A 25,414-nucleotide genomic window follows, 5' to 3' on the forward strand; every position below is an offset into this window, starting at 1 on the left:
CAGTACTTTGTGAGTTCATGTGTAATGAGAGTTACTGCTGCTCCAACACGTTCACTTTCGTTTTCGCCTCAAAGTGAAAGTAAACTTCAGCGTCTGAGTCTCAGAGCTGCGTTTTCATCGATGAGCCCTGAAACCGACGATAAATCCATTAAACCTGAGGTGAAAGGTGAGTGAGTTACACCTCTGTGTGTGTGTGTGTGTGTGTGTGTGTGTGTGCTGATTTGATCTGTAATCACAGGAGTTACAGTGAGGGTGAGAGTCACTGTGGTTCAACACGCTGCTGTTTAATAATGTCAGAACAAACTGGTTCTCAGATCCTTTAGTGACAACACAGCGCGCAGTACTCTGCTTTAATTTGTATATAAATCCTTCACTAAAGTAAAAGTACCGCTACAGTAAAGTAAAAGTACTCTATTACAAGTAAAAGTCCTGCATGAAACATTCTACTGCAGCTTGCTGTTGTAGCTGCTGCAGGTGGAGCAGGGTTATTACAGAGTTCAGATTTTCACTTTCTGTTAAAACGTCAGAAACTAAAACGGTTGGAAACCACTGCTTTATCTTTAACACTGTGTTGTATCTTTAACAAATCTTTACCTTAAAAGTAACTAGTAACTAAAGCTGTCAGATAAATGTAGTGGAGTAGAAAGTAGAATATGGAACAACAAGAAACAGAAACTGAAACACTCAAGTAAAGTACAAGTACCTTAAACTTGTAGCCCACTGAAGTACATTACCTGAGTAAATGTACTAAGTTACTTTCCACTTCTTTGAAATGTATTATTATTATTGATGTGTTTAAATGTAGACAGCAGCTTGTTGAGGTGGAGTTACCCTGCACACCCACACTTTATTTCACCTGGTTAGACTTTTTCTGCAGGTCTGTCATATATTCATTTATTTTTGTAGAACAAATTACAGCTCGATAATTCTTAGAGCTGGTAAGTTGATCACGTTTTATCTGTAAAATCAAAGTAACTAATACCTGCTGCTGTAGAGGAGTAGAAGTACGTCAAACATGTACTTAAGGACAGTACTTTAGTGAGCGTACTGCAGTCTTGTCATGACACTGGTTTTAAGGAAGCTGCAGAGTTTGAGTTCTGCCAATGAAAAGGAAACTTTATCCAACTTGCATAAAACAATCATGACAAGTAAAAACAAATTGAAAATGTCTCTAGTAAAAATATTCATCAGGTTGTTTCTGTCTATAATTAAATCCCCTAAATCCTTATTTTCTTTCTTTTGTTCAAAAAAAGGTGAATCGACAAGTAAAAAGACAATTTAAATTTGTTTCTGCCAGAAAACTGTTTTATAAATATTTTCTAGAAGTGACAGAATGAAGAGAAGTTAAACTTGAGTTAAGAAAATAGAAACAACATCTGGTTTTCTGAAGTATCTAGTCCGACCTGTTCATTCTGCCTCACAGGAGCAGCATGAATGTTTTTGTATCAGTCATGGTGTTGAATTAAAAGCTGACAATAACATGCTTTGTTTCGCTGTAACTCACCATCGTGTCCTGTCTCCAAACCTCCAAGAAATGGTTGAGCGACCTAACCATCGCAATAACAGTTCCCAGATGAGAGAGGCCCTTCAACAAGGTGACCACAGAGAGGAACATAAACATGGTCTGGGCAGGAAGGACAGCTCAGGTGAGGTCAGATGCTCCTGCTCCTGCCCCTGCCCCCACTGCTGCCTCTCCCCAGGTAGAACAGGAGATAGACATGGCAGAAGTGGATCAGGAGACTGGGATGACAAAGGTAGATCAGGAGAAAGGGATGACAAAGGTAGATCAGGAGAAAGGGATGACAAAGGTAGACCAAGAGACTGGAGTGAACAGAGGGACCAGGGCTCGTTGTCCTGCTGTGAGCTGGACCATCTGAAGCGACTTCCACAGTGCCACAGCCGGCTGAATGAGCTGAAGGTCGGCGGGACGCACACTGTCCTCATAGATGTAAGAATACATCCTCTCACCTTTTCTCTGTCTCTGCTGGTGGAGAGTTAAGGAAGGTACAAGTTTTAGGTACTTGATTGTACTGTTTTTGTCCCAGGTGACTTATTTCAAACAGGCTGGAGGACTAATACCCTACGAAGGGAGAGACATATGGCACAGTAACTATGTGAAGATGCCATATTCATCAGCGAACGATATGACCGTCAAGACTGGACTCCTAAAGGTGTGTTTGTGGCATTTCGAATGACGTACGTTGATCTGCTGTAGATCTAAAGAGAAAAGTGGTAGAAATAGAAGCAAAACAAGTTAACGCTGGTGTTGCTTTCCACCGCTGGAGACAACTCTTGGAAGTTTGATACTGAACCCACAATGTTTCTTCTAGACTGGTCAGTGAAGAGCTGTTAATGCGAGGAAGAACTAAGATATAGCACTGTTAAAATATGTGATTCAGTTCATGCATATTAACAGGCAGCAAATCAATCATTCAGTGCTGATGGTGAAAAGTCAGAGAATCACTAAAGTTTTTCCAGTTTTTTCATGGCAATCTATTCAGTAGCTGTTGATATATTAACGACCAAGGTGGTGGACCATCAACACTGTGGCTAAAAATAAGAAGTATATATTTTAATTACATGTGGTATACCACCTATATGAACTTAAAGACAGTAAAAAGTTATTGAATTGATCTCTGTCCACAGCAAAGCTCTCAGACACAAAGGTGGGACGTGATCTCCAAGCACCTGAAAGCTCTGTCCAGTAAGAAAGAAGCGAACGTTGATGATGTGGAGGTACGTTGGCGACTGTCTCTGCACATTTTTACACTTTCATTGTCTAGTCTGTCTCTAATGGACATAAAATGTTCAACCTTACTCTTTCAACCTATCTTTAGGAAGTGATCATGAAATATAACCCGAAGTATAAAGATCAGTGGAAGTTTGATGCCCTCTCTGCGTCTGTTATGGTCAGTGTCCATTTGCTTACGTCAGATAATTGAATCGTCAGCTCTGTGACTGAATGTCTAATGATACGGAACAATCATATTTCCTTTCTAGCGTACCCCAAAAGAAGAAAACTACTTCTTCACACTGTTTCCAAAGATCGCTAAGTTGGCTTTAAAGCTGCCAAATGAAGTGAAGAAGGTATGACATTTGTTGCGTCAACTGATTCTGCATGTCACTTGTGTTGATGGTGATGGTGGTGATGGAGTGCGTCCATGTTTTCAGGCCATCCCGCTGCTTCGAAAGGGACACACTGCAGCCATCACTCTGTCACAAGTTCAGATATCCTGCCTGCTCGCCAACGCATTTTTCTGCACATTCCCTCATCGCAATGCATCCGGGGCCAAAACGGAGTACCACAGCTACCCCTCCATTAACTTCACCAGGTAACACAGTCCAGCAGTGACACACATCTGACTACAACCCCCTAAACACCCTCTCTAATATCTGAACTGTGTGTGAGTTAACTGTTAATTCTCATTCCGCATGTAGTCTGTTTGGAAACTGGTCAGAACGGAAGCAAGAAAAGCTGAGGGCCATCATGCATTACTTTAATGTGGTTACAGATGAGAGTAAGTTGCTGCTAAATCTCCTCTCCTTCCTGTTTGTGAGACATCTCGGAGAAAACCCGTGACTTTTGTTTACGTCTTTGCAGAGACGAAACCAAAAGGACTGGTGACATTCGAGAGGCGTTGCATGAGTGCCGCAGACTTTCCCAACTGGAGAAGGTAATCATTTATCTTATCTATTCATAAAGCACTTTTCAAAACTCAGAAGTGCCAAACAAAATGGGTTTGATCAGAGGTTTTCATACTGTACATACAGCTGGAGGTAAAAGGGAAAGTTGCCATTAGGTGTTGTGAAAACAAATAAACAAGTAAGTTATTGTGGTTGCAACTCATGGAGGTAATTAAGGTACTTTTATTTTGGGCGGCATCTTGATTTTATTTAATGGAAGATAGCAGTGTCAGACTTTGAAAATCCCTAGACAATTAAATAATAAAATGTATAAGTGGGAGCCAGTGTAAAGAGGAAAAGACTGGACTAGAGAGGTTTAGACTCCAACACCTGAGTTCTTTGCAGCCAGTAGCTGATTTATAGATTTTTGGCTCAGCTGAGTAAAGAGGCCGTTGGAATAATCAAGGGCAGAGGAGATAAAAGCAGGTAAAATGATCTGTGTGTGTGTTAAAATAAAATACCTTTTTAAAGAATATTTAATTTTCATATTAGAGAGGTACAACAGTGTGTCATTGGCATAAAGGTGAAGAGAGAAAAATCAAGATACTACAGTGAATAAGTCAAAACTTTGACCAGTTGGTGGTTCTATAGGGAAAGTAAAGGGATCACCAAATACTTTAGGATTCATCCTCTGAGGACAATGAATGTTTGTAGCAAATATCACCCTAAAATAGCTGCTAGCATGGCTAATGATGATGAATAATAATACACTGTTTTTTGGTAGCTCTGTGGAGATGCTGCAGAAACTGCACGTCACATCAAAGGGCAGAATCGAGACTGACGGTGAAGGGATGCTCCAGGTAAGAACTGACCCAAAGCAGCAATGATCCACTGCTGTTTCAGTCCTGAATAAACATTTAAATTATTTGTGTGTTTGTGTGTGGAGGTGGATTTTGCTTGCAGTTATATTGGCGGAGGTGTGCTGAGCTCTGGTCTGGTGCAGGAAGAAATCCTGTTCCTTATGAATCCAGAGCTGATCGTTTCCCGCCTTTTCACAGAGAAACTGGGGGACGAAGAGTGTCTGATCATTACAGGTAGGAATGAAATGATTAGTTGATTAATGGATTGGTCAGTTGACAGAAATTAATCAACAATCACCATTTTGATGCAGTAAAAAATGTCAAACATTCCAACTTGTCAAATGTGAGGAACTGTTTCTTTTCTATCAATATAAAGAGAGAATATTTGGGTTTTAGAGTTATCTTGGGTTCTTGGAGACTCTTGAGACTGCAGGATTAACTAATTAATTGGAACAAAGGGTTTTCATGGGACACCACTGTCACAGTCTGCTTTAATGTCCTTATTTCCCAGGCTCTCAGCAGTTCAGCTGCTACTCTGGTTTTGGTGACACCTTTGAGTGGTTAGGCCCTTACGAAGACTGCCTGGAAAGGTACGAGCAGGAGCTTCATGCATTGTAAATTTGAATGAATTTGGCTGTTTTTATTCACTTGATCGTGTCTTTATAGGGATGAGTGGCTTCGGAGGAAGAGGCAGATCTTAGCCATTGATGCTTTGCACTTCAAATACATGCAAGAGCAGTACAGTATGAGGAAGGTCGTACGGGAACTGAACAAAGTGAGGTTTGCCTTCGTCTTGGTATTTCTGTATTTTCTATTCTTCCTCTATGGTTTTCTTTTTTACATGGTTTTAATGTGTCTTTGAAGGCATACTGTGGATTTAAGGGACATGGGCACAATGAGCCAGACATTGCTACAGGCAAGTGGGGCTGTGGAGCCTTCAACGGAGACCCACAACTCAAAGGTAAACCTCTTAAATACTGAGTCTTTACCCATCAGTCCAGTGATTTATCACTGAGCCTTTTGATTCTATTTCCAGCTTTGATCCAGCTGATGGCAGCAGCAAAAGCCAAGAGAGGCCTGGCCTTCTTCACCTTTGACGATGAAAACCTGAAGCACAGCCTGCAGCAGATGTACCACCTGCTGGTCACTGAAGAAATTACAGTTGGTGAGATTTCTAATGTTGTTTATGCCTTTGTCTGTCCCATTCTTGTGAACGTGATATCTCAGTAATACCTCGAGGGAATTTCCTCAAATTTGGCACAAACGTTCACTTGGAGTCAAGGGTGAAGTGATTTGAGTTTGGTGGTCAAAGGTCAAAGGTCAAGGTCACTGTGACTTTACAAAACACAGCCATAACTCAAGAGTTCATGTGCTAAACATGACAAACGTCTAACAGGATAAAATTATGACATCTAATATTCAGAAGGTCAAAGGTCAGTGTCACTGTGTCAAAAACACTTTTCTGGCCATTATTCAACGCCATAACTCAGGAAGAAAAGAGGACATAATAACCATGCAAGACTGTAATTCTACTTCCTTAAGTTTCTCATCTGTGAATTATTAATTTTTCAAACTGCTCCTTCACAGGTAAACTGTACGGACTTCTGGAGGAGTACTGTGACGCTCAATGCAGACCCAGTGCCTCAAATGTCGATCTGTTTGAGTTCATCAGATACACCCTCAGACGGTCCAAGAGTCTGCTGTAAACACAGATTCACATTCATGTTGATGTCTGATTTTGCACAAAAATATAGCACTGATGTTTTTGTCACAGAAATGAAGGACCTACTTAATCATCTGCTTTTCTTTTTTTTTGTAAAGATCATTATTATTATTATTATTATTTTGCATTTTGCCTTCATTTGATTGTTGACAGTGGACAGGATGTGACATGTAACAAAGGTCGCTGGAATCAAACCGGGGATGTTAATTAATGACACAGGTTCAGTTTTAGAAGCAGAGGGACAAATAATGGGAGAAGTTTTTTCAAATTTTGGCTTCTGCTTTCAGAATTTGAGAAAATAAGCAATGCAGTGTAAATGGTTGATTTATTAATGCGCCAAAATTTGCTTAAAATGACATTTAAGTTCACTGACAGAGACGAAGCGCTGCAGTACTAAAACATCTTAAAGCTCAGTCTTACCTTGAAACCTTTTGGATTTAAGAGAGATTCACAAAGAGTTTACCAGCTTCAAGTAGCTCTGACTGTAAGTCTGTGAGGAATTCGAGGCAGTGCAGAATCAGCTCAGTTCACCTTGTTGCACCTGTATTTGGAAAAAAATCCAACAATTAATAACTTTTAAAAAGATGCAAATGACTCATCAACAGCATAAAAGCTGCTGTGACTCCCCCTCAGTTTGTTCAACAGCTCATTAAGTGGGAAGTAAAGACGTTGGATTATCCAGTAAAATCAGTTTAAACTTACCACATAAAAATCTGATGACAGAAGTAATTTGTTTACAAAAACAGTAAATTAACCAGTAGAACTAAAGAACAGTGTAACTGCAAAATGAGTTGGAGTTTAATAGTAGAGCACACCTGGCCTCAGGTGTAGTTCATGCAGCTTACAACCCTCCAATCAGCATCTGTAACACACAAGAAAAAAACAACAGGGACACCTAGTGGCCAGGAGGACTGAACCAGCTGCAGCACATCACTAACTGAGCAGGAAACTTACCGACTTCATCTGCCTTCCCTCAGACGAAAATACTTTGTGAATTTCTCTCTCACCAAAGACTCTGGAGTCTTAAAGTTAGGAAGACATCTTTAAAATACGACCTGAGTCTGTATTTACAGCTCTGTATTTTTCTGCTTTAGCTCTGAATGTTGTATCAAAGCTGAGAGGTAAATCTCGGGGCTAAACTCGCTGCTGCTCGTTAACCTTCCTGCTGTGAACTGTGATAATCGAAGTCAACCAACATGAGTATGTTATTGTTTTTATTGTGAGAGATTATAGTAAAACAGGATTTAAAAGCGCCTCAGCAGAGATACTGTCTGAGTTACACTACAGTGTTGATTCACAGCCGTAATAATCACTGTCAGACATGTTATTGTAAGTGTAAGACTATATATATGAAAATCAAAACGTCCGTTCAACAGGAAGTTTAACCTTTATTTGCTGAAAACAATAAAACATGGAACACCATATGAAAATAAATACATCCTTCAAATCTGAGGAGCTGAGGATTCTTGTCATGTCTTTACACAAGTCACTACCATTACTGGCAATTTATTTTTTTTCATTATTTGTATTAAAATGAAACAAGTAATCTGTTACATTTGGCACAGACGGAGACGTTTACAGTGATGAGGTGGGACGGTGAGTTGAACGCCGGAGGGAGGAATAAATAAAAATTAAAGCAGAATGTATGAAAAATTGAGAAAAATAAGGGAAAGAAACTGAAGAGAGGAGAGTTAATGTGAAATGTAAATGCAGGAAGAAACAGAGGCCTCTCCTCTGAAAACATGGAGGTAAAACCCCTCCGTCATTTTAAAGTCACTGCATGAATTCTGTCAAAATGTTTTGTTTCAAAATGTCATTTATTTTGTATTAAATCTTAATTAAATACCATTCAGAAATATTGTTTCAGGTTATGATGCATTGCAGCTTTGTCAGGTCTGATGTCATCACTGAAAATCCAGTTTAAAGGAACAGTTTGACATTTTTTAAGACTCTAATGTTTGTAGTGTTGAGTGTGAAGCTACAACCAGCAGCTGGTTAGCTTAGCTTAGCATAAAGGCTTGAAACAGATGGAAACAGCTAGCCTAGCTCTGTGCAAAGTTTACAAATATCCGCCCTCCCGCACCTTTAAAGCTCAAAAAAACCTCCTGTAAAACTATTAACTGTCATTTTTACACTGTGAGTTTTTGAGCAGATAAATCAATCAGATATAACTTGTTGATTATTGATCTTTAGCTGTGCTGTCTGATTTTATTCCTTTTGGACAGTCAGGCTAGCTGTTTCCAGTCTGATAAGAGGGTGTTATCGTGACTGTTTCTTTAAATATGTGTATCATTACTATGAAAATGATGAAATCATCAGATGAAATCAAATATTTGTGATTATTAACCGTGTTTTTGAAGGATTCTGGACATGCAGAGCATGTGGAAATGATTTTGTGATTGATAAAATAAAAACAAATAAAATGTCTTAAAAATGAGATTTTTTTATAAAGTCGTACATTCAATGCAGGTTCTCTCTTTTTTTTTGTTCTAGCGTCCGTCACTGTGAACATGAGGTCTTCTTGGTAACAGTGTTAAAGTCATTGTGCGTTTAGATTACACCTGTTATCAGGTCTGATATGTGAAGAGTCTGAGGAAAAAACACATCATTGCAAAATGTTGCAGGCAGAGAGAGGACTGATGTGTGGAGGGAGGAGGGAGGAGGGAGGTGTGGACGAGCTGTTAAACTTTTCCTGAGAACGCCTCCAGATCGAACGCCGTGTCCAGTAAACGCTGCAGCTCCATCAGGTGAGTCTGTTTGTTCCCGGTGGCCGGAGCTGCTGCAGGATCACGACCAGCGTACCTACAAACACACACACACACAGGTGAGCATGCACACACTCACAGCAGAGCCTCCCTTTGTACCAAGTTAAAGAGAGCGTACCAGACGGGGCGGGTGCGGCTGATGGTGGTGCGGATGCGGGGCTTGATGTAGTCATAGTAGCCCTGGTTCTTGTGCTCCTCCTGACACCAAACCAGATCAGCGTTCAGGTATCGATCGGTTTCTGCTTTCACCAGGTCGAAGGGGAACGGTGAGAGCTGAGGAGAGAGACGAGCTCCGGTGAGCAGCTGCAACATTTTCTCATCACAGAAAATCAAACAGTTGTTGTTACACGTCATTTTACACTTTTCTTACCACAGCTACATATCTGAAACAAAGATGGCGCCAGATCACTGGGTGAATGAGCCTTGATGAGACTCTGATGGTACCTGTTCGATGCGGACTACAGCTACAGCCTCGTCCATGCCTCTGTTCTTGCGTTCCCGGGTCAGTTCGTAGTAGATCTTCCCGGTGCAGAAAATGATTCTCTTCACCTTTTCTGGGCCGGAGGCTGCAGCTCCGTCGTCTGGGATGATTCGTTTGAAGTGTGTGCCTGGAGGATGGAAAACACACACACACACACACACACAACCTGTAAATGACAGAGAGAAACTACAGTTTATTTCCTCTTTGTATCTTTGATGTCGTCTCTCACCTGGCAGCATGTCATCAAAGCTGGACTTGGCCTCAGGGTGGCGCAACAACGACTTGGGTGTAAACACAATCAGCTAGAGACAGAGCAGAGAGCATGTTCAGTGACCTGAACCACGTTATCTCATGTGTGTGTGTGTTGAGTCACAGTTCACGGCGAGCGCCACTCACAGGCTTCCTGAACGGCTGCAGGATCTGTCTGCGGAGGACGTGGAAGTAGTTTGCAGGAGTCGAGCAGTTGACAACGATCCAGTTACAGTCGTAGAGCTGACGCACTGCAAAGTCCTCCGACAGTTTCTGACAAAGACGTAGAGGATGGAAGGAGGAGGATTCAGTGAGTTACAGTAGATGTGGGCTGCATCTTCATCCTTTTCAGCCTATATTTGTTTACATTCGATGCCACTAAAAGTTGCAGAATTAGCTATTAGCACTTCCTGTTTGCAGTGTACCAACTGACGTGCAGACAACTTTCACTGGTTTCATTTTATACTGAAGGAAACTTAAAAATGTGATGATTATCAGGCAAGTTCTGCAGTTATATGAAACACCTTCTTTCTATGATTTCTATGTGGATTTATCGACATTTATTTTGATGAATTTCTCCTGCGGCTGCCCCTCAGGAGTCAGTCCTCACAACATAAACCAAAGTATGAAGAAACAACTTCCCAGCAGCTCATATGTGATCACTGACACAGGCTGCAAAATAAAACACAGCAGAGTGTTTGTAGTCCTGTCTCAGCAGCGCCCTCTACTGGTGACAGACGGGGATTAAAAGCTTACAGCACCTGGTATTCCCAGGCGGTCTCCCATCCAAGTACTGACCAGGCCCGACCCTGCTTAGCTTCCGAGATCAGACGAGATCGGGCGTGTTCAGGGTGGTATGGCCGTAAGCGATTAGAGCTGCTACACTCCGGCTTTTTATACGTACTGCAACACTACTAACAGCTCGTTTACAGAAATGTTTTCTTACAAGTTCACCTTCTGACAAAAGGTAAAAAACCTCAGAGAATATTTTGACTGTTTACTTAAATTCTCATCCTAACTAATCTGAAACCTGAACTTTAGCCTGTAACCAACATGTTGACATTCCAGCTGCATCATGGAGACTCCTGTAAACAGCTTCTACTCAGACTGACATGACAAGAATCACCATGTTCAGAGGTTATGAAGCGACAGGAGAAAAATGTCCACGCTGCTTCTGCCCAGAGTGCATCATCTGTTCATCACATTTTCTGACACAAACTTACAGGGAAAACATCTGGGTCATCGTTGCACATCTGGAGAAACCTTTCAGGACGGGCCGACGAATGCTCTGGACCCTGAGGAAAACAGAAAACCAATCAGGAACTAATTGTGATAATTTGGTTGGAGATGAACACAGGAGGCGGATCAGGCGGATCAGTTTCCTACCATTCCCTCCATGCCGTGAGGAAGCAGCAGCACGATGCCGTTCTGTCTGACCCACTTGGCCTGGCCCGAGCTGATGAACTGGTCGATGATGCACTGAGCCGTGTTGTGGAAGTCTCCGAACTGGGCCTCCCACAGGACCAGCGCGTTGGGACTGGCCATGGCGAAGCCTAATTCAAAACCTGCACACAAAGAGGAGACAAACAGGTTCAGAGAGCGCCTGGTTCTGACGACAGCTGAGACATAAATGATGGTTCAAACGTGGGATCACTGACCTAGAACTCCATATTCAGACAGAGAGCTGTTGCAGACAGTGTACGGAGCCTGGTCAGGGGAGATGTAGTTCATGGGGATGCAGATCCTCTTATCCACGTTCTGGTCGTGGAGAACGTGGTGTCGGTGGCTGTGAAACAAACCAGAGAAGATGTGAAAGCATTACTGTGTGGTGGATCAGGTTTAAGTGAATTCCTCTTGTTTTGTGTATGTGTTGTACCTGAATGTGCCTCTCTCCACATCCTGTCCACTGAGACGCACATGGATCCCTTCTTTGAGCAGAGAACCAAAGGCCATATACTCCCCGAGAGCCCAGTCGCACACCCGCTGATTCACCATGTTGCCGCGACCCTTTAGGATCCGACTCAAACCTAAAACACGAACGCACAGGCAGATTTAAAAGAGTCTGAACAACAAGCTCAGAGGATATTTAGGTGGAACGAGGAGAGTACCTCCATGTATGGTGAAATCTTCAACAGGAACAGAGGCGGCGATGTTTCCGATGTGGCCGAGCTCCTCTTCGCTGATGCCAGTCGAAGGGCAGTTCATACTTTTAGGCTGACCCTCGAGGGTGAAAAAACCTGAACATACAAACAAAAACAAAGTCTTATTTCATTTGACCAACAGTTTAGTAACATAAAAAATAATAATACAAAGCAGTTAATTCTCATATTTGAAAATCTGGAACCAACAGATGATTTGGCTTTTTTTTCTTGAAAAATGATTAATCAATAATCCAAACAGAAGTTTTCTGTTGATGAAGGAATCGATTAGTCGACCCATGATTTCAGCTGTAATAAGTAGAAGTAAGTAAGAAAACAAGGCTTGTACCAGGCCAGGGTGAGTCCAGCCAGTGTTTGATGTGAAGGATCTTCTCGTCTTTGGAGCGAGCGTAGGCCTCCTCACAGATTTTGTCGTATCTCGCTACTTCCTCCTGAGAGAGACGGATATGAGTTGAGCAAGTTGGTAAGAACAAGAGTCTCTAGCCAAGCTAGCAGCTCTGTGAGGCTGCACCTTCAGCAGGCAAAAGTATGAAGCAACAACTTCTCGGCAGCAGCAGCGCCCTCTGCTGGTGACAGATGGGGATTAAAAGCTTACAGCACCTGGTATTCCCAGGCGGTCTCCCATCCAAGTACTGACCAGGCCCGACCCTGCTTAGCTTCCGAGATCAGACGAGATCGGGCGTGTTCAGGGTGGTATGGCCGTAAGCGATTAGAGCTGTTACACTCAGGCTTTTTATACGTACTGCAACACTACTAACAGCTCGTTTACAGAGATCAGGAGTTGGCTTCAAGTTTGAAAAATAATATATAATAAATATTCAGTCTACTTCCTGCTGCGATGGAAAAAGAGAGTGTTAACCTGGGACTGAAAACTGAGCAGGGTTTCTTCTCTAAAAAGCACCCTAGTTTGCACAGTTTTCCTTGTGTCAGACTTTTATATCCTCAGTTTCTCTCCTTGCAGCTGAGCATTCAGGTTGCTGAGATGCTTCATTATGTCACAAAGAGCCGAGTCGTCTGTTAGTGACAGACTTCTACTCACTGACAGTGAAACCTGTGCTTTTCCTCGCTCGTTCTGCAGAATCAATAACACTTTTTTCCTTCAGTGTAAAACCCTGCCATCCTCAGAGTGAGCGGGTCTCAAGGTGAATGTAGACACCAACACTTACTTCTAGGTCAGCTGATTTATAATTTGTATGTTTGATACCTCCAGCAGAGCGGGTTGGTTTACCTCATACTCTTGCATCGTGATGACTCCCTCAGCAATGACTTTCTCAGCAAACTTCTGCAGGACGCCTTTCTGCTTCTTGATCTGTTTGTACATCAGCGGCTGTGTGAACATCGGCTCGTCCATCTCATTATGGCCGTTACGTCTGTAACATACCTGGAGGTGAAGAGGTGACACACTGTAAACACATGGCAACAGACCCGTCAGACCTTTTAAACACTCTTCTTAAGTTTCTCCGACTCATCCAGGAGGCTGCACCTGCCACATTAACGTCTGGTGCATTAATCCATATCTGCACATTGTTAATGGATCAGATAATTGTAATTTGAAAAGGGCAGAGTTGTTCCCATGTTCCTTGGGTCCTAAGTCAAAGGGGGCCCAGTATTGGCATATGGCTCCCTATAATGGGCCCACACTTGAGGCAACAAATCAAATGGGGGAGGGCTGTTATGTTTATGTTTGAAAACTGGTTCCAATAAAAACTGGATAATATTTAGGAAATATTTTAACTTGAAATGAGTCAAATTTGTTAACAGAGTGTTGAACTGGGGAACATAGGAACATAGGAATTTAGGACCTTGGGACTTTAAGACCTTGGGAACATGGGTCCTGGGGGGCATAGGACTGTGGCAACTTGGGAACTTAAGATTCTGGCAACACTGAACCCTGGGAATTTAGGAGCCTGGGACCTTAGGACCATGGGAACTTGGGACTTTAGGACCTTGGGAACTTGGGACCCTGGTAACATAGAACCCTGGGAAAATAGGAAAATAGGAGCCTAGGAACTTAGACGTTTATTCATAGAGTGTTTTCTACAAACTTACCAGGTCTACGACCACATCTTTATGGAAGGTGTTCCTCCACTCAGCTGCCACGTTACACACATACATCACGGCCTCTGGGTCGTCTGCATTGACGTGAAAGATGGGAGCATTTACGACCCGAGCCACGTCTGTAGGGTAAGGAGATGATCGAGCCATCCTGGGATCTGTCGTGAAGCCAATCTAGGGGGTGAGAGGATTAATGTTTAGTGATTACTGCACCAATTCTAACCAAATCAACATCAAACCAGCAGAGTTCACAAACAGGATTGTAATGAGTGTGTACCTGGTTGTTGACCACCACATGTATGGTGCCGTGGGTGGTGTAAGACGGCAGATCAGACAGGTGGAACGTCTCGTACACGATGCCCTGGCCTGCAAATGCAGCATCACCGTGAAGCAGAATAGACATCACCTGCAAAACCATTCATCAGGTTAAAACACGTTTGGGAAACAACCACAGGGGATTTGACCATATAATATGTCGTATGTAATCTGATTACCCTCTTGCCCTCAGTGTCGCCACAGTAGAACTGCTCAGCTTTGGCTTTTCCCTGCACCACTGGGTCCACTGCTTCAAGGTGGGACGGGTTCGCCATGAGTGACAACGTGATGAGGCGGTCGCTGACCCGGTTCATCCTTTTGTGATACATCCCCAAATGATATTTCACATCACCAGAACCCTGAGAGCAAAAAAATAAATTAAGACTTACACAACAAAGCTAAGGGCAGTGGCTTCCTTTACTTTGTTTTTCTTACGGGTTAAACGGATGAGATGTAAGGTCTTTATGCTAAGCTAACCATTTCCAGGCTGTAGCTGTAAATACAGACAAAAAACTAGAATCAATTCTGTCATTCAAGGAAGCAAACAAGAGTAATTCCTAACATGAAGTATCCTTTTAAAGCTTTTGCGTCTGGGAAATCGCTGCACATATTTTCACATATTTCTAGAGTAATGGCCAAAAAGGTGACTGCAACCTTTGACCTTTGACCACCAAAATCGAATCAGTTCATCTTTGAGTTCAAGTGAATGTTTAATGCAAATCTGACGAAACTCGTTCCTGAGATACCACCTGCAGGAGAATGGTACTGACGGACAAGCTGAAAACACGTTTCTGGCCACAAAGGCATAAAATTATTAATTGATGACAAGAAACAAGAAAATACTTTAATAAAAATTGCTAATGTCTGCAGGTAATGTTCAAACCTCATCTGCAGCTTCTAGTTTGGAGTCAAACTGGCAGAAGATCTGTTCCAGTTCCTTCCGGATCACATTAGCGAGCACATTCAGCCGACCTCTGAAGAGAAAGCAACAGGAACAGTCAGGTATTTTAGAGTGTCATAAAAGATGAATAAATGTATGAACTCTGTGTACCTGTGAGGCATGCCCATGATCACGCTCTCCACTCCGCTCTGACTGGACTTGTCGATGATGGTCTTGAGGGCTGGGATGAGCGATTCACAACCTTCCAGACCGAAGCGTTTCTCAGACGACCACTTCCTCTGGAGAAACTCCTCAAACCTGTGGACAGGTGGTGCTGCTGCTTTAAACTGTGGCTCAGAACATCTAAACCCCACTCAACTCCCCCAACTCTCAAAAAAACAGAGTGCCCTCCAGCTGTACTGCATGCCTTTCCAGTTAATGACTAAGATGTGCTGAGGAATGTGAAGGTACACTGACAGACCTGGTGGATCGGATCATCCTGGCCAACAGAGTCCTCTTCTCCTCCAGACTGAACTGCATGATTCCTGGAGTCTCAAACTTCTGCCTGATCCACTGGCACTGCTCAACGTCATTAATGAACATAAACTCGACTCCGATATGTTGACAGTAGGCCATCTGGAAAAGAGAGGGAAGGCTCGGTATGTACAGATGTTCGAGTGGCCGAACAAAAAGAGTCTAAGCTCAGGTGTTGTGTCTGTTACATGAAGTATGTATTAACTTTAAATTTATTCTTAAAACAAAGTTTTAATTGTATAATTTTTTCCTATTTGTTATATTGTCTTCGTTCTTATGTCTGTTGGTTGGTTTGTTTGTCAGCAGGACTACACAGAAAGTACTGAACGGATTTGCACCAAACTTGGTGGAGGGATGAAGCATGGACCAGGTCCGAACTCATTAAAGTTAGGTGCAGATCTAGTTAAAGGGGCGGATTCAGGAACTGTTCTTAACATTGCCAGATTTTGGCGGAAATACGCACTCTGCTTTAGTATTAATTGTTGTTTCCTGCCCAACATTGTTTTTAATCCAGTTTTGTGAAGCACAGTGAGCTGCACTACCTCATTTAAAAGTACTGTACCTCAAGGCGGCGTATGATTTCCCTGAGAGGCAAAGAGCTCTCATTGCCACCGATGAAGGTGGTGGTAGGAAGCCGGAACACCTTGTCCAGGTCGGATTCAGCCAGCCCGTAGAAACCTGGTGCAAACATGTTGAAATGATGAAAAAAAAAAAAAAAACACGAGACAAGCACAGGCAGGCAACACAGGGGGAGGGAAGACCAGAACAGAAAAATATGAGAACATGACACTGACATATAATCATTACCAAGAAAGAAGAACAATAAAGGTTGCGTTGGGAAACACCACTGAATTTAAGACTTCCTGGAATTTGTGATCCCTGTGCTTATTTTCATTGTCTCTGTTTTAGCTTCCTGTGCAGCTGTCTAATCTGGCAGATTACATTTAGTCCAAAACACTGCAGACAGACCCCACAGGAGCAGAAACATAATTTATCGCAGCTCTGAACATCAGTCTTCTTCATTTTATTGATAAGATTAAAGGAATTTGGGCTACATTTAACGATTATTTTCATATCACATATTTTCTTGATTACTTGATTCATAATTTAGTCTAATAAAAGCAATCCAAAACCTTAAGACATTTTATTTAATATCATAAATTCCTAAGTGGTAAATTAATTAAAAAACTCATACACACCAGTAAACACACATTGCTGAGCAATTAAAAACTTTTTTTTCTCGTAAATTTTTTACACCCCTTTGCCAGTACTGTCATTTCTTTCTTTTCTCTTCTTTTTTTAAACTACAATGGCCCTAGCATTGTTTTGAGTTCTAAAATTGCAGGATACTACATTTCCCATTTCCCTGCCTCTCTGCCTGGTAATGACCATGCTGTCACAGAGTGAGTGGCACTCCTCATCAAGAGTAAGATGACCTTTATGTATAAACTCGGTCAAACACACCTTAATGGAACACTTTGTGATTTAGTTTTATCTCTATTTATATCTGTTAATTTCTCATGGGACTAAAACTCTCCTGTGGGCACTGCAGAGTGAAAACCAAACTGATTTCAATCTTAAAGTAGCTGAGCTTTCTTTACCCGGACCCTCAGGCTCCTAACTAACCTGCTAAACGAGATTAGACAAGTCCCGTGTCCTCCTTTAAAACCTGCCTGCATGGTTGTTGTGCAAACCCACAACAGAGGTCTTATCCTTTATTGTGCACTGTTACATTTCTATTTATACGACACACCATGACTGTAAGTTAGTGCAAAGAATAGTAGTAGATTTCCCTTTATGATAAAGCTCAGCAGTGCATTGAGAGGACACACAGAGAGGAGGACTGATGGGTTAGATCTGCTGGTTAAACAGCGTCTCTGTATCCTGAGGAGGAGCCGGCTGAGACATTATGGAGTAGCTTGTGTTTATCTAAAGCATGTGATGTTCTGGCTGCACCAAACACAGATAAGACAACATGGAGCAGGGTTGTATCTACGTCTGTGTTTGGACATCTCTGTCAGCAAATTAGTGCAGGGTGCTGTGCTGAGGACGGAGAGGGGGGGTTCAATCCAATACACCCGAGTCAGCTCTCTCCCTCGGTTACATAAGAGATCTTTCGACTTTCCTTCCTGCTCCCTGAACCGCCCCACACTTAAAAAAACACAGAAGCTGTTTTTTTCCACAATGCTTCAAAGAGAAGAGGCTGAATGATCCAGTGCCGTGCAATCTAATCACAGTAACGTTTTAATGAAGCGGGCACAGATAAACCTGAGTCCTGTTTGACCCCATCGGCTGCTGAGCAAAGGTTAACGGGAGCCAGCAAACACACACTCACCCTGCAGGTCACCTACAGCTACCACACACACCATTTATAAAGGGTTTGAAACTGTAATTAATGACTTTCATTAACGGCTAATAAACCATTTTCTTCTGCAGTAATAACCCACGGATGAGGACAACTTTGGGTTTGCCAGGTTGTGGACAACCCTCCTCCAGCATGACACCTCTGACAGGTTCAGATTGTTATTCTAAGTGTCTGACAACATTATGAGAGGATTCCTACAGAGACAGAGCTTTTTATTAAAGAGGATGATCCAGAAACATCTCTATATATCACTACCAGACTCCACTGACAAAAACAGGAATTTTACTGAGCAGAACACAGGAGCTGCTGGAATAATGCTGTTAGTTTGTTTGTGTTACTGTGTGGTACTTTGACTTATGTAAAGGATCTGAATACTTCCTCCACCACTGAAAGTCACACAGCAACACTAACTAACTAGTCAAATCACAGCAGTGGTATTCCAGCAGCTCCTGTGTCCTACAAGGTAAAATTACTGTTTTTGTCAATGGAGTCTTGCAGCAAAATAAAGCGATGTTTCTGGTTAAACAAAAAAGGATCTTACTCTTTAGTTATTATACTTATTATGGTGTTCTTAACATAATCCTAACATAATACAAATGCAGGGAGAATATACTGTGTCAGCCATGATGGTTTCCCCAAGAAGACATGAGAACTGACCCTCAAAGAGACACCAGGGACGACTCCACCTAAAGAGCTAATGAGAAACCAGAGGAGACTGGTTAATCGTCTGCACCAGGAACACCACAAACTGGAAGCTTGTAAAGCTTTTAAAGTTTTTAATATCAAAGTGTAGTTTCCCATTAAAAAGAACAGCGAGCGAAGCGTGAGGTCCGAGCGTCTCGTCCTACCTTCAGAGGTCAGACTACACAGAGAGCTCTGGAGAGACAAACACAAACACACAAACTGCAGGTCAAGTATCGCACACAGCTTCTCACATATTCTCTCAGACCCACCGACCTATTGTTTGACCCTTGTGACCCCCCCCGGACACTGGGACACAGCAGAACACAGTGACACCGAACAATAGCGCCATTAGCTGTGGAAACGTCCTATTACAGCTCATAACAATCACCTGTTTTTGAACTCGGAGGCCCGACCCTTTCATTAGGCACAATGACAGTTTGCTGCAGGCATGCATCACACACACACACACCAGCAAACACACACACACATGTACTTTCCAGTTTGTTTTAACTCTTTACACTTGGGCGACAAAACTGACAAGTCCATGTTTAGTTACCACGCGTTCCCACGTGTTGAGCCAGTCAATTAGGAAGAGCATAATAATTACACTCATTCTATTTCCCAAATGTTCCATCTGATGGGTATAAAAAGTCGTGTGTTAAGAGCCATAAAGCTTGTTATCTTATCTCCTCAGAAACCTTAACTTACTTCACAATATGTGCTGACAGGAACAACATGTTCAAGACCAAACAGGCACAAATAACACGATTAATGAATAACAATCTGGTGAGATACATTAAGATATGATTAAAAATGAACGAGACTCTGAGCCTGCGGCTCTGTTTGACAGCTAACTGCTAACATCAGCATGCTCCACTGCCTATCTACAGCCACAACTGCTCTGACACTAACAACCATAAGGCATGTTTTCTTATCTGCTTTCTCAGAAACCATAACTCACTATACAGTATGTGCTGATAAGAACAACAGGATCCACAGGAGACTAAATGTGACTGGTTAAATAAAGAAAACATACATAAATTCCATGTCTAATAAAGCTCATTATATATTGGACCTGATGGTTTTATTAGTGAGTAACATACAGAGGATTTATTAATAATTTAGATGAGTAGTAAAGGTCAATAAAAACAACTTGTTGGTTCCTAAATCCCTTCAGCTTCTTAGAAAGTCAAAAACCTTACTCCTTCTAATAAGTGATTAATGTATGTAAATCATTCACAAACCACTCCTGAATGACATTCATCTCTAAAGCAGAGGTCAAACTGCTCATGAGGTGACACAAATACATGAAATATGAACGTAAAACCCACCTTCAAACGCTTTTTTGTGTCTCTGTCAGCAACATTTTGAGGGTTGACCATAATTAGAGGACTTTAACTGACTGTTTTCATGATTAATTCCTAATTGTTTTGTCCATAAAACGTCAGAAAATAGTGACAAATATTCATTAAAATTCCCCAGAGTACGCTGGGCGTCCAACAAGCCAAAACCCAAACAGTCGGATTACTACAAAATGTAAGATTTGGAAAAGCAGCAGATCGTCACGTTTGAGAGGCTGTTTGAAAGAATCTTTGCCATTTGCTTTTAATTTTTCAGTTTCAGCTCGATGTTAAGCGTTCAGTTCCACTGTGCACCTGAACGTCTGTTTGGACTCCCTGGACCACTTCAGCTTCAGGTCGGCAGCCATGATGCCCAGAGAGTCCAGCCGAGTCACGTGGTGACCCCGGACCTACAGCGTTATCTATGCAAGGTGGGGTAAAGGTAAACAAAGAGGGTGGGAGGGCAGTGGTGGAGGGGAGATCACTCAAGATAAGGATGTGTGATGGGTGTGGTACATGGACAGAGGAAATAAAAAAGGGGAAGGACGCCAAATTAAAGGTGGAGGATGGAAGGGTGGGACAAACCAGAGAACATAAGGACAAAATGGATCCAACAGAGGAAGAAAACAGGAAGGAAAACATTAGTAAGCAGGTTTATTTTCCTCACCAACGTTCTGGAAACCAACGGTACACGGGGCATCGTCAAAGTCCACACAGCTGATGTCCAGCGGGTCCAGCTTCGCTATGTGATGCCCTCGTACCTGAACACGGGGCGACACAGTTTGGGGTGTGTTTTTGGTCTGTCGGTCCTTTTCTAAACTGCTGACCACTTCCTGTAAGGTTTCCTAACGTGTCTTCATGTATGTGAGCAGAGATCTAGACCCAGATGTGGGTCAAAGGTTGTAAACAAGCTGCCAGAGAGGAAGCACTAAGGACAGAGACTGCTTTGTTCTGCTGTCTGAGGCCAATGTCCATTTAACAGGCCGTCAGTTCATTAAACAAACTGATGAGATTTGTACTTGGACATTGACTCGGCTTCAGATTAGAGCGACTTGTACTTTACTGGAATATTTCTACTTTCTACTCCACTACATTTATTATGGAGAGGATTCCTACAGAGACTTTTTATTAAAGAGGAAGATCCTTTTAATTTAACCAGATACATCTCTATATATCACTACCAGACTCCATTGACAAAAACAGGGATTTTACCTAGGAGCTGCTGGAATACCACTGCCTCCATCTGTTAGTGTGTTTGTGTTACTGTGTGACTTTCAGTGGTGGAAGATGTTTTTAAATGCTTTACATGAAAACATTACCACACAATAACACAAACAAACTGCTCCAGGTATTCCAGCAGCTCCTGTGTTCTGCTCGGTAAAATTCCTGTTTTTGTCAGTGGAGTCTGGTACTGATATATAGTGATTTTGGGTTAAACAAAAAAGATCCTCTGTTTAATACAGGATGGAAGCCAACTCTGGTTTGTATCATCTAAAGGTCACCTCATCCTTTAATGGATACAGCTGAATATTTGTGTAATAACCCAAACCAGAATCACTTCCTGTAAACACAAACAGGTTGAAAACAGCCAGCTGGTGCATCTCTAACCTGACAGTGTATTTTTATAACAACTGCAGCCTCAATTTGAGTCATTATGTAGAGTGATGAGGTTTGTAAAATCCATTTTTACCTCCAGTAAACTGAGAAGACCATGTACTGTCTGTTTGTTCTTCCTCATCATTTAACTGTAAGATATCAGGAGAACAGGCCTTCTCTACATGTGTTTGTGGTTTACCTGGTATGCTCGTATGAGTGACTGCACCGCTAAATGATCCTCCACCAGCTTCTCCACGTTGGGCTGAGCCCCCACCAGTGCCTGGACACTGGCCAGTCCCTGAGAAGTCCCAGCGAAGGGTGGAGGGCTCTGGTAGGCCGCACCAGGCGGAGCCCCTGCGTTAGCATTACGGAAAAATATATCCCAGGACTGCAAGGAGAAGGGAGAGAAGACAACTTACTCCACATGTTTAAGAAGTAGTATCTTCAGCATGTCCTCTCAGCTCCTGCTAAAGTAATCCTGGGTCAACCAGGTCAGATGTTAATTCACTTAAATGTGCACAACAGGAATGCACGAACAAATACGACGACATTAACAAGACTAAGAGGCTGAAGTCATGCCAGCAGCTCTGTGAGGCTGTACAGCGATCTGAGTTAAATGCTACTGTTACCACGCCAAATTACTCGAAAAACGACTTAAATGACGAATCAATTATCAATAGTAATAGTTGCAGATTACTCTTGATCAACTAATTGATTAATCAACTCACTGTTTTGGCGCCAATTACCCATGCTAACAAGTACACAGTAATAACAATGCAGGTATAATGTTACTATGATCTTAGTCTTAGTTTAGCCTGTTAGCAGTAACATGTTTAGCACTGAGAACAGCTGATAGAACGTCATTCATTTTGCAGGTATTTTTTCATTTAAAAAAGCAGAGCTTCAGTCATTGGTCGACAAATCAATTGGCTGATTGACAACAAATTAATTAGCAACTATTTTCATAACTGAATTATCATTTTTGTAATTTTTCAAAGCAGAAATGCCAAACATGTAACGGACTCTCACTTCTCAGATGTATGGGCAAAACGAGACATTTGAGGCGTCACTTTTTCACTGTTTATTGATATTTTATAAACAAAGCAGTTTTTTGATCAACTGAGAAAAAAGTCAGAGGATCAATCAACAATGAAAATAAGAATTAGTTGTGGCTAAACCAAAGAAATGTGACCTGATAATGGCACTAGATGAAAAAGGTCATCTAGCGTCATCCAAGGTGGTTGTCAAGGTCAAAATGTCAAAAATGTGAACCTCATGATGGCGCTAGAGGAAAAGTCAGAGGATCACTAAAATCACTAGGGTTCCTCCTCTGGGGATCATGAATGTGTGTCCCAAGTTTCACTGAAATCCACCCAATAGTTGTTGAGATATTTCAAAGTGGAGGATGGATCTGAGAGCCAAGCTGCTGGCGTAGCTAAAAACACTCATACTCAAGTTTCTAACCACAGAGGAGAGTAACTGGCTTATTGCTGTGAGAGGCTTTTAAGATCAGTGTTGTCACAGCGTAAATACGGCTCCTTTACATCCGCCTCTGTTGGACTATCAGCTTACAGGTAGGGTGTGACATAACATCTTTACTACAACACTGTTACAGGTAAGGACAACAAAGGGCAGCACAAAAACTCATTACCAGCAAACAATGACCGCAGGACGTCTGCTATAAAAAGCTGTTTTTCTTGGTGAAATCTTTAAGATTCAGTTTCACTTTAATGTGTTTTCAGACACCTCTCTCCACTGTGAACGCCTGTGTTTAAGGGCTCCAGGTTAATCCACTTACTAATGTTTATCAGCTTACTGATTATTTCTGATCTCGTTCTACTTGGCTGACCAAGAGCAAAGTTTAAAGTTCTGGATAGGCCTGGCGACCTGGCTTTTACTCAGCCTTTCTTGTAATTTGGGAGATTTGTTTGCAAGTGCTGGTCTTAATTATAAGGCTGAATTTAAAGGAGCCATTCAGTGTTGTTTTGACTGATAATGTAATTAGGTCATTTCTGGAACTCAATGTTATTGCTGGAATGGAGTCAGTAATTTAAATCATCTTCAGGCTGGAGGCAACATTTACGAGTAGTAACTTTGTGCTAGAAATCTTGTAGCCACGGTATTAGAACAGTTTATTAATGGACACTTTCCATATTTAGAAATAAACTTGTTGGAAACTGATAAAATTACTGTTTAGAGGTAAATCTGTATCTGCCACTGATCCTTGCAAATCCAAAACCACACTTTGTCGGCTCTAGCTAGCTAACAGGACACATGAAAATCCAATGAGAAACGCTATCCCAGACTACACAAAGATCACTCTCACAGCTAGTCAAACAATTAGTCAATTAATCCATTAATTGATCCAAACAACTGATGCAGCTGTATTTTTGACGGCAGAACATTCACAGTGTGAATTTATTGTTGTGTTGTTTGCCATGCACTTCCTGACCTACTGCTCGCTGCTGCTGTGGTGCCCTACTATTCACACATGAACATGCAAACAAACACACACACGCACAGTATTGATAGTGTCTATTTGTGTAACCTTTACCCAACTAAATTTTGGACAGGTATCTGTTACTACTGAGAACTCATTTACATCTTTCAGGAAGAAGGTGAACTCAGAGAAAAGGGGAGCACATTCGCTGAAAACAAGTTCCATATTTCAACCATAAATAAAGCAGATATGACACTCAGGTAGGGGATGTACAATACCTTGTGCACATTCCTGGGATTCTCCAGCCATGCATAGTACATCTCCTCCACGTAGTTGGAGCTGGTGCCATTGAGAAACGGCTCAGCGGCCACAGATGTGTTCAAGCGCCTCGCGGGCTGAAACGTCCTTAAGCCCCCTTCGACCGCCAACGGCCTGGGCTGTGATAGGCTCTGGGCTGTCTGTGCAGCCGTTAAAGGCCGAAGCCTTGCAACTGTAGTCCTTAAGCGGTGCATGGCTGCCGTTCAGCCACAGCTCCTCACCCCCCTTCCTTCCCGAGAGAAGAATGCAGCAGCACTGTCCTGGACAAGGAGTTCCTCCAGGCTCCTCAGCAGCTGCTGCTGTTGGCCCTGCCTGGCTGAACTGGTGAGACGGGTTCCACAGATCCTGATCCTTATCTTCTGCTGACGGTCCACTGGATCCTGTTGAGGCTACATGTAAATATTGATAATCAGAAATACTCATCAGTACAAATTATCAAATCTCAAAGGATAAGGCTGTATCTTTGTTAATGTAAACAAATCCAACAGTAAGACCACAACTAACAATGTGTTAGAGCGTCTGATTTCTCTTCCCTGTCAGTCAACCTAAAGATGTACAGATAATCTACAGATAATTACTTTCACTTTTAAAAAGACTCTGTTAGTTCCTAAAACAGTCTTTCTTTTGCAAACATTACTCAAACAGGAGGAAATAGTGGATTTCTGCAGACTATGTTCAGAGGTGGATTAATCCACATTCAGTGCTCTACTGAGTATCTGGGGCAGCAGGACAGGACTTGTTAGTCAGATCAATTCATTGTTGGTTTTGGTCTTTTCATGGAAAAATAGTCAACACCACCAGACTTATTCTTCAGTGATGATAAATGGCATGAATACCTTCAGTGCTGTAACTTTATCTTAGTTCACAGTATCCAGATCAGATGATAAACTGCAGTACAGAAAGTACTGTACGTCCTAAATATAGCTAAACCACCATGTGTCTTGAAGGGGTCCCTCTCATAACCATAAACTCTGGGAACAGCTTACAGCTCTGCACACCCCAAACCAACCCAAACATAAACATACA

At 42.1% G+C, this 25,414-nt stretch overlaps 2 protein-coding genes and 2 non-coding genes across 4 annotated transcripts; 1 reads left to right on the top strand and 3 right to left on the bottom strand.

Annotated features, from left to right (window-relative positions):
- Positions 1-7,659, top strand: pargl (poly (ADP-ribose) glycohydrolase, like). The gene is made up of 16 exons (XM_018694223.2): positions 1-166; positions 1,533-1,948; positions 2,046-2,171; positions 2,647-2,736; positions 2,838-2,909; positions 3,001-3,087; positions 3,172-3,332; positions 3,439-3,518; positions 3,602-3,674; positions 4,409-4,484; positions 4,571-4,718; positions 4,996-5,074; positions 5,151-5,259; positions 5,349-5,445; positions 5,521-5,649; positions 6,072-7,659. The coding sequence occupies exons 1-16, from the start codon at positions 25-27 to the stop codon at positions 6,188-6,190; spliced, it is 2,004 nt and encodes a 667-aa protein (XP_018549739.2). The 5' UTR covers positions 1-24; the 3' UTR covers positions 6,191-7,659.
- ogdhb (oxoglutarate dehydrogenase b) lies at positions 7,576-24,777 on the bottom strand. The gene is made up of 22 exons (XM_018694178.2): positions 24,349-24,777; positions 21,830-22,018; positions 20,702-20,795; positions 16,208-16,323; positions 15,593-15,747; positions 15,283-15,429; positions 15,115-15,205; positions 14,411-14,590; positions 14,194-14,322; positions 13,911-14,090; positions 13,090-13,242; positions 12,190-12,292; positions 11,811-11,939; positions 11,579-11,729; positions 11,361-11,488; positions 11,089-11,267; positions 10,926-10,997; positions 9,850-9,975; positions 9,683-9,755; positions 9,417-9,580; positions 9,091-9,245; positions 7,576-9,009 (listed from the first exon to the last, which is right to left on the bottom strand). The coding sequence occupies exons 1-22, from the start codon at positions 24,580-24,582 to the stop codon at positions 8,889-8,891; spliced, it is 3,069 nt and encodes a 1,022-aa protein (XP_018549694.1). The 5' UTR covers positions 24,583-24,777; the 3' UTR covers positions 7,576-8,888.
- LOC127142820 (5S ribosomal RNA) lies at positions 10,452-10,570 on the bottom strand. Its single transcript, XR_007813897.1, has one exon. It is a non-coding gene; the product is annotated as a 5S ribosomal RNA (ribosomal RNA).
- LOC127142828 (5S ribosomal RNA) lies at positions 12,450-12,568 on the bottom strand. Its single transcript, XR_007813905.1, has one exon. It is a non-coding gene; the product is annotated as a 5S ribosomal RNA (ribosomal RNA).
- Positions 24,778-25,414: the final 637 nt, after the last annotated feature.

This window comes from Lates calcarifer, linkage group LG9, assembly GCF_001640805.2.
Source record: "Lates calcarifer isolate ASB-BC8 linkage group LG9, TLL_Latcal_v3, whole genome shotgun sequence".
NCBI classification, from domain to species: Eukaryota; Metazoa; Chordata; class Actinopteri; family Centropomidae; genus Lates; species Lates calcarifer.